At 41.6% G+C, this 12,809-nt stretch overlaps 1 protein-coding gene across 5 annotated transcripts in view; it reads left to right on the forward strand.

Moving 5' to 3' along the window:
• GOLT1A (golgi transport 1A) overlaps positions 1–11,831 on the forward strand; it is a 28,013-nt gene extending 16,182 nt beyond the window's left edge. The window contains exons 4-7 of one of the 5 annotated variants that reach the window (XR_008888897.1): positions 1,933–1,996; positions 8,840–8,937; positions 11,236–11,317; positions 11,514–11,831. Coding sequence is in view for 2 of the 5 variants with exons in the window: in XM_056558127.1 (XP_056414102.1) it covers positions 1,933–1,996; positions 8,840–8,875; positions 11,236–11,247 (112 nt within the window). In the remaining 3 variants the exon portion in view is untranslated. Of the gene's footprint in view, positions 1–1,932; positions 1,997–8,839; positions 9,054–11,235 lie in introns of those variants that run through there. The other 4 variants (XR_008888895.1, XR_008888896.1, XM_056558127.1 and 1 more) reach the window with 4 other exon arrangements.
• The last annotated feature ends 978 nt before the right edge of the window (positions 11,832–12,809 follow it).

Below are 12,809 nucleotides of genomic sequence, written 5' to 3' on the forward strand. Positions count from 1 at the left end.
CACAAGACCTTCTGTTTTGTAGATGACCTGGTCATCTACCCATCACAATTTGGCCCTCTTAGAGTTGCTGAGATTTATGCTTGTCCCTTTTTCCTGTTTTCAACTAATCAAATTCAATAACCCACTGGTTTCTTGCGGCCAAATATAGTGGTCCCTCAACATATGATGGTAATTCGTTCCAAACGACCCATCGTTTGTCGAATCCATCGTATGTTGAGGGATTCGTGCAATGTAAAGTATAGGAAGTTACACTCACCTGTCCCCGCCGCTCCGGACCGGGTCCTCACCGCTCCCGATGCTGTCCCAGGGGCTCCCGATGATGTCTTCTTCGGGATCCTCCGGCTTCTTCCGCATCTTCTGCAGGGTCCGGGCCTCGCTTTCTGGTGACATTATTACGCTGCTGCGTCGGCACGGCGTGCGCACTGACGTAATAACGCTGCCGTAAAGCGAGGCCCGGACCCTGGAGAAGATACAGAAGACGCCGGAGGATCACAAAGTGGACCCGGAGCAGCGGGGACATGTAAGTGAACCTGTCCGGGATGCTTAAACTGCTATCCGACAGCAGCTTAAGCATTTTGCGCTGTCGGATAGCAGTTAATGTGATGGCCACGACATATAAAAGCATTGTATGTCGATGCTGACATCGACATGCGATGGCCTCTGAGAGGCCATCGTATGTCGATTTTATCATATGTCGTGGCCATCGCATGTCGGGGGGTTACTGTAGATCTTTCACCTTGACAAGTTCAATTGTCATATGAGAAAAATTTAATTAACTTCACCTGACAGTGGTTTTATGCTATAGTCGGTAATGGTTGATATCATTGCACATGCAGAACATCTCAACAATAAGGTCTAAGGGCACATTGACATGGGCAAATGTGACCAGTGTCCACGCATCCACGCAGTGTCACTGCCCAAAGCGCTTCCCATGTGCTGCCAGCAGCTGGGTGGATACAACTGTATGTATGACAATATTAAGAGGCTTACACTGGTAATGGATTCCCATATGGCTAACACTATTAATACTCACTTTACTAAGTTTAACACTATTTACAATTGCTATGGCTGGTACGATAGGTGGTAAGCTTTCCTTCTGAAATTGTATGCCATAAAGAGAGTTGACATTATTGCCCACTCACAGAATAGGCCATCAATCTCTGACCGGTGATTTATCTGTGATTGAATGGTAGCTGATCTGCAGTTACCCAGCACCACTACTATACAATCAATGGTGCTGGGGACCTCCTTTCTGATGAGAAATTAAATGGCCTATCCTGTGGACAGAGACGGATGGTATTACACTGGTATAAGAAAAGTACCATAAGCAGAATTTTTAACCCAAGTATATTAGAAAAGTGTATGGTTTCCTATTTTATAAATGAAAAATGCTTAAAAGTGGACAACCCCTTTAGGTTTCATTTATGTACTTAGAATACATTGGCACATTGAATTGGTTAGTTGAGATTTGGTTTTATTGAGCAAATCAGATGTAACGCTTCACAGATCTTCATAAGTGACTTGATCACTTTGCTGTGACATTAGAAGCTTCAGGAAACAGCAAGAATAGAACATACAAAACAAAGAAAAGGATTTACATCACTCTATGTTTTATTATTTTATTAGTTATATATTTGTGACATTATGGTGAGGTCTAGGAACATATTATCTGCAGTATCTTCACTTTACAGTGATATGTCTAGTTAAGGGGTTGTCTAGAGTGCAGAAAAGGATGTTGTGCCCCCTCCCTGTCTACCAGGTGCCAGTCAAAATCCTCATGTCAACAGCAACATTATCACAATGACGTGCTGGCGTGGCTTTTCCTGCAAGTCGTGTCCAATAGCTGGATGATATGGTTGCAACAATGTTGCTGTGCATGCTGTAATTGTGACTGGCTTGTGTCTGTATTGATACTATTTTTTATTCTTACAGGGGGTTCTTCCCATTAGTGTTTGGTTTCCTAGGATCACTGGCCAATATTCCAGTGCTTACCAAGGTAATTTTTACTACAAGTTATCTCTAAGGTTCTGGGGTAAAATCAATGAAAGTTTAAAAGGGCTTACCAGTTAAAAGTATATAACAAATGCAACAAAGGCAACACAATATAACAAAAGCTTCTACTCACCACTTTGGCTCCCCTGTATCATCCAGCATTGGCGCCCAGTGTCCGATGGCACGGCACTTCACAGAGCTGCAGATGTCACATCACATTGCCAATCTCTGACTGGGACAGGACTTCACTGCAGCCAGTGATTGGCTGAGCGGTGATGTGGCGCCTGCAACTCCGTAAAGTGCTGCAAGGGCTAAGACCGAGTGACCGTACCAGAGGCTATGAGGAAGTAAGGGAGAAGGTGGGGTGAGTACAAGCTTTTTTTTTTTAAATTGTTTGTTAATTAATTAATAGTTTTATTATGCAACCTGAGCACAATAGGTAAATATTATATGTATATATATATATATATATATATATATATATATATAGACTTTGGTTTTTTTCCTGCTCCCCTTCTAAAAATCATAACGCTTTAATTCCACTTCTGTTTCTATGTAGTGCACTTTTCAGTCAAAATCACACCTTATCTTTATTCTATAGGTCCATACAATTACAAAGATACCCAATTTATGTAGGTTTTATTTTACTTAAAAAAATTATAACTACATGCACCAAAATTAGTATGTTTACAATTGCCATCTTCTGACTGTTATAACTTTTTCATTTTTCTGCATATGGGGCTATTTGAGGCTGGAATGGTTTTTGAATGCCATGTTGCATTTGAAGAAACCCTGAAGTACCAATACTGTGGAAACTGCACTGAAGTGACCTCATTTTATAAACTGCATCTGACTGGTGCTTCCAAAAATTTATTATAACTGGGCTGTAAAAAAAACAACATTTTTATAAAATATAGCTTTTAATAGATATGCCATTTACATACATCACATAAATCTAAAGTGTACCTGTCATCTTGTCATCTGAAAAAACTTTTGATATGTCGTAGAGTTTTACTTAAGTGAAGTCCCAGTATTCACACCCTGACGAATCACAAGAGCAAGCTGGAAGAAGTCTATGTGGGGAGAGGAGGGCACAGCTGCCCGCTTTACTTCTGACTCCTTCTCATTATCGGTCAGGGTACACACTCAGACCTCGAGTGATAAAACTTTTGATGTCCCCAGGGCTGTCCCTAGGCTGGACTGGATGTATGTTTTTTTAATCTTAAAGGGGTTATCCAGGGAAAACTTTTTTTTATATATATCAACTGGCTCCAGAAAGTTAAACAGATTTGTAAATTACTTCTATTAAAAAAATCTTAATCCTTTCAGTACTTATGAGCTGCTGAAGTTGAGTTGTTCTTTTCTGTCTAAGTGCTCTCTGATAACACCTCTGAAGCAAATCCCCATAGCAAACCTCTTCTAAACTGGGCAGTTCCCGAGACAAGCAGAGATGTCAGCAGAGAGCATTGTTGCCAGACAGAAAACAACAACTCAACTTCAGCAGCTGATAATTATTGAAAGGATTAAGATTTTTTAATAGAAGTAATTTACAAATCTGTATAACTTTCTGGAGCCAGTTGAAACAAAGTTTTTCCCTGGAATACCCCTTTAAGCCCCTTTCACACTGCCATTGCTCCCAGTTAAAGTCTCACACTGCCGTGTCCTAATGGCAGTGTAAAAGAAGCCTTACAAACTTTGTAGTTATGGTTTCTCTGAAATAACATATAACCAATATGATGTTATTGTATTGCTTTAGTTTATAAAACCTCATAGTCTAGATATGTCCATAACCTCAGGCTTCTGCATGGTTTTCTGTTGAGATGTATATAATTCAATGCTGTTTTCCATGGAAACCGTTGAAAACCATTTCCTAGAATAGCTTTTTTTAAGACAGAAACCTAACAACAATATTAACTAAAGATATATACAGTAATATATATAAATATATACACTGATAAATTATGAATGAGCTGTAAATACATGAAAATCACTATAGAATATGTTATTTATCTATTTGGCGGGTTTATCTTGCGTGCATCTTATTTATCAAGAATGTGCAGCAGGAGGATGAATTTTGCGCAGCTCTGCTGTGGTGGGAAAAGCTCTACCACATACACTTTTTCTAGACGCTTGTGATAGAGGGAAGTAGACACTTTCCCGGGACATTTTTACTTGCATTTTAGACGTGTTTAAGGGGTTAAAGCCAGGCATCACCATGATCGTTGATGTCTGGCATTAGAGATGGGTCCTGGTGGCAGATAGCTCAGCTCCTGAGCGCGTGTCATGGAAGGGGAGTGGGACTATGTCATCCACAAGAGGTTGACACATGTCTCGGGAACCGCCCAGTTTAGAAGAGGTTTGCTATGGGGATTTTCTTCTAAACTGGGCGGTTCCCAAGACACGTGTCATCAGAGAGCACTTAGACAGAAAAGAACAACCTTAACTTCAGAAGCTCATAAGTACTGAAAGGATTAAGAATTTTTAATAGAAGTTTTTTCCTGGAATACCCCTTTAAAGTGTACCTGTTGTCAACAAAAAGGTTTTATATAATGTAGATAATACCATTATATGTATATTTGTAATATTCATTGGCTAAAAAATGTGAATATTTTTGTCCCTACAGCTTTTGTTTGTGTGTCTCTCTGAGGAGTCCAAATACAGGAAGTGAGGATGGACAAGCAGGATTATGTGCACATAGGACAAGCAGGACTGTGCACTGGGGCTCTATGGCACGCCCCTGGCTCACAAAGCAGGATGATTGACAAGCCAGAAGCCTGCACAGAGCCCTGCTTCTCCTGCCCTCACTTCCTGTATTTGGACTTCTCATAGAGACACACAGGCAATAGCTGCAGGGACAGCATTTTTTCACCCAAAAATATACACATTTTTTTTAACCAATGTATATTACAAATATGCATATTATGGTATTATCTACATTATATCAAAAGTTTTTGTTGGCGACAGGTACACTTTAACCCCTTCATGACCCAGCCCATTTTCACCTTCATGACCTGGGCATTTTTTGAAAATCTGACCACTGTCACTTTAAACATTAATAACTCTGGGATGCTTTTACTTATCATTCTGATTCCGGGATTGTTTTTTCGTGACATATTCTACTTTATGTTATTGGTAAAGTTTCACTGATATTTGCATCCTTTCTTGGTAAAAAATCTAAAAATGTCATGAAAATTTTGAAAATTTAGCATTTTTCGAACTTTGAAAGTCTCTGCTTGAAAGGAAAATGGATATTCCAAATAAATTACATATTGATTCACATATACAATATGTCTACTTTATGTTTGCATAAAAAAATTGACAAGTTTTTACTTTTGGAAGACACCAGAGGGCTTCAAAGTTCCGCAGCAATTTTCCAATTTTTCACCAGATTTTCAAAATCGTAATTTTTCAGTGCCCAGTTCAGGTTGGAAGTGGATTTTAAGGGACTTCATATTAGAAATACCCCATAAATGACCCCATTATAAAAACTGCACCCCCCCAAAGTATTCAAAATGACATTCAGTAAGTGTTTTAACCCTTTAGGTGTTTCACAGGAATAGCAGCAAAGTGAAGGAGAAAATTCTAAATCTTCATTTTTTACACTCGCATTTTCTTGTAGACCCAATTTTTGAATTTTTACAAGGGGTAAAAGGAGAGAAATCACCCTAAAATTTGTAACCCAATTTCTCTCGAGTAAGGAAATACCTCATATGCGTATGTAAAGTGTTCGGCGGGCGCAGTAGAGGGCTCAGAAGGGAAGGAGCGACAATGGGATTTTGGAGAGTGAGTTTTTCTGAAAGGGTTTTTGGGGGGCATGTCCCATTTAGGAAGCCCCTATGGTGCCAGAACAGTGGACCCCCCCCCCCACATGTGACCCCATTTTGGAAACTATACCCCTCATGGAATTTAATAAGGGGTGCAGTGAGCATTTACACCCCACTGGCGTTTGACAGATATTTGAAACAGTGGACTGTGCAAATCAAAAATTGTATTTTTCATTTTCACAGACCACTGTTTCAAAAATCTGTCATACACCAGTGGGGTGTAAATGCTCACTGCACCCCTTATTACATTCCGTGAGGGGTGTAGTTTCCAAAATGGGGTCACATATGGATATTTATTGTTTTGCGTTTATCAGAACTGCTGTAACAATCAGCCACCCCTGTGCAAATCGCCTCAAATGTACATGGTGCACTCTCCCTTCTGAGCCTTGTTGTGCGCCCCCAGAGCACTTTGCGCCCACATATGGGGTATCTCCGTACTCAGGAGAAATTGCGTAACAAATTTAGAGGGTCTTTTTTCCCTTTTACCTCTTGTGAAAATGAAAAGTATAGGGCAACACCAGCATGTGAGTGTAAAACATTTCTTTTTTTACACTAACATGCTGGTGTAGACCCCAACTTCACCTTTTCATAAGGGGTTAAAGAAGAAAAAGCCCCCCAAAATTTGTAAGGCAATTTCTCCCGAGTACGGCGATACCCCATATGTGTCCCAAAACTGTTGCCCTGAAATACGACAGGGCTCCAAAGTGAGAGAGCGCCATGCGCATTTGAGGCCTGAATTAGGGATTTGCATAGGGGTGGACATAGGGGTATTCTATGCCAATGATTCCCAAACAGGGTGCCTCCAGCTGTTGCAAAACTCCCAGCATGCCTGGACAGTCAATGGCTGTCCGGCAATACTGGGAGTTATTATTTTGCAACAGCTGGAGGCTCCGTTTTGGAAACAGTAGCGTACCAGACGTTTTTCATTTTTGGGGGGGAGGGGGGCTGTGTAGGGGTATGTGTATATGTAGTGTTTTTTACTTTTTATTTTAGGTTAGTGTTAGTGTAGTGTTCTTAGGGTACAGTCACATGGGCAGAGGTTCACAGCAAGTTTGCCGCTGAAAGTTTGAGATGCAGCGCAAAATTTGCGCCATCTCAAACTTGCAGCACTCACTGTAAACCTCCGCCCATGTGAGTGTACCCTGTACATTCACATTGGAGGGGGGGGGGGGGGGGGCAAACATCCGGCTGTTGCAAACTCCGAGCATGCCCTTTGGCTGTCCGTGCATGCTGGGAGTTGTAGTTTTGCAACAGCTGGAGGAACACTGGTTTGGAAACACTAAGTTAAGTAATAAACTTTAAAATGTTTTGCAACCAAACTTAGTGTTTCCAAACCAGTGTGCCTCCAGCTGTTGCAAAACTACAACTCCCAGCATGCATGGTCTGTCAGTGCATGCTGGGAGTTATAGTTTTGCAACAATTGCAACAGCTGGAGGCACTGAGGTAGGAAACGGACAATGTTTCCCAACTAGTGTGCCTCCAGTTGTTGCAAAACTACAACTCCCAGCATGCCCAGACTGCCCAGACATGCTGGAAGTTGTAGTTTGGCAATATCTGAAGGATCAGATGTTGCCGAACTACAACTTCCAGCATGCTTGGGCAGTCTGGGCATGCTGGGAGTTGTAGTTTTGCAACATCTGGAGGTCCACAGTTTGGAGACCACTGTATAATGGTCTCCAATCTGTGCTCTTCCAGATGTTAGAGAACTACAACTCCCAGCATGCCTGGACAGACTGAGCATGCTGAGATTTGTAGTTTTGCAACATCTGGAAGAGCACAGATTGGAGACCATTATACAGTGGTCTCCAAACTGTGGACCTCCAGATGTTGCAAAACTACAACTCCCAGCATGCCCAGAAAGCCAAAGGCTGTCTGGGCATGCTGGGAGTTGCAGTTTTGAAACTCTCAGAGGCAGCAGTGAGATCGCTTTACGGCGATCTCACTGCTGCCAATGAAGATGCCGCCCTGCTGCCGGAAACTCACCTCCGGGACGCAGCGCAGCCGGGACCGCATGGAGGACGCCGGGACCGCTCGGGACATCGCTCGGACGGGTAAGTGACGCCGGGGGACGGGTCAGGGACACTTAGCAGAGCGGTGTGTGTCCCGATCCCCGTGATCCGGACTCACACACCGCGCTGCTAAGTATTTTCATAGCGAAACGCTGCTATCAGCTAGTCAGATTTGACCAGCTGATAGCAGCGATCGCTGGGGGGGGGGGGGGGGGGGGATGAAACCACATGGTCACATGGTAAGATGGCTGGCTGTCAGTGATAGCCACCATCTTACCGGGTGCTGCGGGATGCCGCGAGTAGCGGCAGTAATGTTCATGACGTACCTGTATGTCATGGGTCGGGAACACCTTGCCACCCATGACGTACAGGTATGTCATAGGTCGGGAAGGGGTTAAATGTGGTCAGGTCTAGATGTAGGTAAGATGCTGCTATGAGCTGTACACATGAAATGAAAGCATTCATATTACACCAAGGACCTGGAATAAGGAGAAAACAACTCATAGGGGGAGATTTATCAAAACCTGTGCAAAGGAAAAGTTGCCCAGTTGCCCATAGCAACCAATCAGATCGCTTCTTTCATTTTGCAGAGGCCTTGTTAAAAATGAAAGAAGCGATCTGATTGGTTGCTATGGGCAACTGGGCAACTTTTCCTCTGGACAGGTTTTGATAAATCTCCCCCATAGTCATGTAAGGAGAGCTGTGTGGGCATGCTCTGTTTAATTTTTAGAAGGAAGGGGGGTAGTTCACTGTCAGTGTCCAGCAAAAACGACAATGTTTCCAGTTTTTTTTCATATAAGTAGTGACATAAAAAATGGCAAAACATTAATTTGTTTTATTATATAAAAATGAGAGGTTATGCTCTGCATATCTGCTTAACTCTATTTATCTGCTCGGATCTTCCAGCTATCTATCATTGTTCACAGATAGGACAGTGTGTCCAAACTCATGTTTATTACAATGTATGTGTAACTTTTAATATGCTCTAAGTATTCCCATGTGTATATTTTCCAGCTTTTCCAGAGCCTGGCCGGAGGTGATACCACCATGGTATAAACACAATAAGATGACCACAATTCAAACACACAAGTTCAAGATTACAAACGGCTATTGTTCGTAAATGCATTCTATGTTTGTGCCTGTCTATCTGTCAACGCAGCTATATGTTTACAAAAAGTTCCTGTATTTTAAAAAGTAGTATTTAACATAAAAATAAAATGTTTTTGGAAAATGATACATCCAAAGGTTTTTCTTTTATATTTTGCTTGAAGAAGCAGTACTGTAAGGCGGCTTTCACACTATAAAAATACTTCCGTTATGAACGCCCGTTATAAAAAGCCTGGAAATCGCCAGTTATACGGCCGGTACAAAATCACTAACGGCCGTTAGAAAATCCCATTATAGTCTATGGGATTTTTCTAATAGCCGTTTTAACCTGTTATCGCCTGCTATTAATAACTGCCGTTATTTTGTGATGGGCGATTGCACAGGAGAAATAATGCATGCACTAATTCTCCCGTTACTATCGTCCGTCACAAAATAACGGCCGTTATTAATAACGGGTTAAATCGGCTATTAGAAAAATCCCATAGATTATAACGGGATTTTCTAATGGCCCTTAGAGATGTTGTACCGGCCGTATAACTGGCGATATCCAGGCTTTTTATAACGGGCGTTCATAACGGAAGTATTTTTATAGTGTGAAAGCAGCCTAACTTGTATTATTGCATTTAATATCTTTATTTTATTAGTTTTATATTACAGTGAATTCAGAAAGTTTTCAGACCCTTTAACTTTTTTTCAAATTCTGTTATATTGCTGCCTTGTGCTTAGTGCTTAAAAAAAATAATTTTTCCTTTTTTTTTTTTTTTTTATCTTAATACCCCATAAGTAGAACAAAGACAGAATTTTACTCATTTTTGCAAATGGAGTAAAAAGGAAATCTAAAGGGTAGATTTATCAAAACCTAAGTAGAGGAAGCGTAAGCCCATAGCAACCAAAATGAAATTAGCGATCTGATTGTTTGCTATGGGCTATTGTTTCAATACGCTGTAAAAGTTTATGGGATATTTTGCATTTATCTGTATGACTTTTTGAATATTCAAAAATATTTATTCATTCCCCCACTGTATATAGTAGATATATGGATATGATATGTGGATTGCTTATGTGACAACAGACAAAAGGTTTTCTCCTACGAAACGATAACTATTTGTTGCTAAATACTTTGCAGTATACCTCTTTAACCCTTCAGTTATCTTGGTTAGTCTTGTTTACTATACTAACCCTTAGAGGATTATTACAAAGTAGCACTGATAGATTATTTCAAAAGAAAACACTACAGTGAAACGTCCACCTACGATTGCCCCGAGAGGCCATCGCATGTTGACGGCAGCATCAACATACGATGCTTTTTTATGTCGGGGCCATTGCATAAACGGCTATCCGGCAGCGCAGACTGCTTCAGCTGCCACCGGATAGGCGTTTACGGTGCCCCGTGAGCTCCGGTGATGGTCACTCACCTGTCCTCGGGGCTCCGGCGCGTCCTCTTCGGGATCCTCTGCATCGTTGGCGCTCTCCATCGACGTCATCATGTCACTGCGCACGCTGTCCCGTCATCCAATAGGAGCGGCGTGCGTAGCAACGTGATGGCGGCGACGGAGAGCGCGGTTGCCGGGGAAGCAGAGGCCTTGCAGGAGCATTGGGGCCACCTTGGGGACGCGGCGACAGCGATGGACGGCGACATCCCGGGCAGCGGTGACGAGCGGTGACGGTCCGGAGCGGCGGGGACAGGTGAGTACAACTTCCTCTAACAGTGGTCTACAACCTGCGGACCTCCAGATGTTGCAAAACTACAACACCCAGCATTCCCGGACAGCCGTTGGCTGTCCGGGCATGCTGGGTGTTGTAGTTTTGCAACATCTGGAGGTCCGCAGGTTGTAGACCACTGTCCTATACTTTACATTGCACGGATCCCTCAACATACGATGGTTTCAACAAACGATGGTCCGTTTGGAACGGATTACCATCGTATGTTGAGGGACCACTGTATTTATTTATTTATCCACTTGTGCATCAACAAATAATAGCCACAAACCTTAAACAGTTCTGAATGTAATGGTGACAGATCCTAACAATTTGGATGACAGATTGGATAATGTCCCCGACCCCAAATACTCAATTTTAATAGATTATTTTTTAAGACCTTTCAGCTGCACCTGTAATTTTTACAGTCAGCAGTTAGGACAAGAACGCACATGGTAAGGAAGATATTGGATACAGTATCAGTTGCAATGGGACAGTATAAAGGGAATTTGGGTTTGTTTTGTGATAGTGTTGACAAAAGTGATCATGTACTGAGCTCAACTCATTTATCTGTTATTTATGTCCAATTTGGGATTTGTTTTCAGACGTCGTATTGATCAACAGAGAGTATGAACCTGGAAACGCTATCCTGTTGTAGACCGTGCCCACTGTTCGTATTAAATACCAGTAATAATAAATATTCTTCACTGTGCGTTTTCTTATTAATTGGAAAAATTGTTACAGGTCTCAAGAAAATGTAAATATTTGTTACCGATATTTCTACAAATAAACCGACGGGATAAATGCTAATAAATATATGTGGAATGCATTTGTTACTATTCAATCATGTCGGGTTATATTGTTTTGGTGCTTGTCTGTGAAGAGGAAGTCTCTTCAAGTGCTGATGTCACCTGGTCAGGATATATAAGACAGACATCTAGCGTACACGAGAACAAGAAGGAGTATGCAAGAACTGACAATCAGTGAGCTTGCCATAATTCAAGTCACAGGAGGGGAACGTGGACAGGACCATAACCTATAACAAAGGTAAGTGTATGCAAAATATTATAGATTGTGGAAAGTTAGCGATGATAGAAATGAGCTTCTATACGCTATGCAATTAGCACTACACTTTTGATCAATTAGTATAGGTTAGTTGTATACAAAGTACAAAGTCAGTACAGAAATTATTCAGCTCGGCTGGGACTGAATGGCAAAGTAAATGCAAAGAATTTAGTGGAGACAAAAACTAAGATTTATTCAAAACATAGATGAAGTAACTTACATTCTCCCCTCTTTCCTGTGTTCGGAATGTCTCTTCATCCCATAACATTCAGCTTTCTCAGGAGCAGAGAACTGACAATGCTTTGTAGTTATAGACCTGATTGGGTTGTGGCTGGTGCTTTTAGTCAGTTTCATGTTCTCTCATTTTTATCCAAAAGAACTAGTTAGTGATGCTCAAAGGGGATTTACATTAGTTGTTTTCTGATGTTCCGATGACACGGTGTACGGGATGGGATGGTCTTGGATATGAAGAATAGAAATCCTTTTTTTGACAAATTTTCAAGCAAAAAACATAGCCTAGATCTGATATAGAGCAGTAAGAATGCATTTTTTGGGGAAAACTGTCACTGCAGTTTTTGAGTCAAGTCAGAAGTGTATTTAAAAGGAATGAGAAAGATAAAGGATCCGTTCACACGTTGGCACGTTCACACATACAGGATCTGCTGCATATTTTGCTGCATATTTTGTGCACCTGATTTTGCTACCCATTAACTTTAATTGGTAGAAAAATCAACTGCACAATATATGCCGCAGATCCTGTATGTGTGAATGTACCCTTAAGGCTGTAATCACACGGCAGAATTTCTGCACATCTGCACCAAATCCGCTTCCGCATTCAATTAGGTGGTTTCTGGCTTGTGCGGATTTTGTGCAGAATTGGCGTGGAATCTGTGCAGTATCCGCATTCTGAAATTCAGAAGTGTGAATCGGAGTGCAGAATCCCATAGAAGTCTATTGAGCTTAAATTTGAGGCGGAATCTGTGCGGAATTCCGAATGCGGAAATTCTGCCGTGTGAATGGACCCTTTGGGTACGTTCACACTTGCATTTTTTCTGCTGTAGATTTGCTGTAGAAGATTTTGCTGCCCATTGAAGTCAATGGGCAGCAAGATCTG

This window comes from Hyla sarda, chromosome 2, assembly GCF_029499605.1.
Source record: "Hyla sarda isolate aHylSar1 chromosome 2, aHylSar1.hap1, whole genome shotgun sequence".
NCBI lineage: Eukaryota > Metazoa > Chordata > Amphibia > Anura > Hylidae > Hyla > Hyla sarda.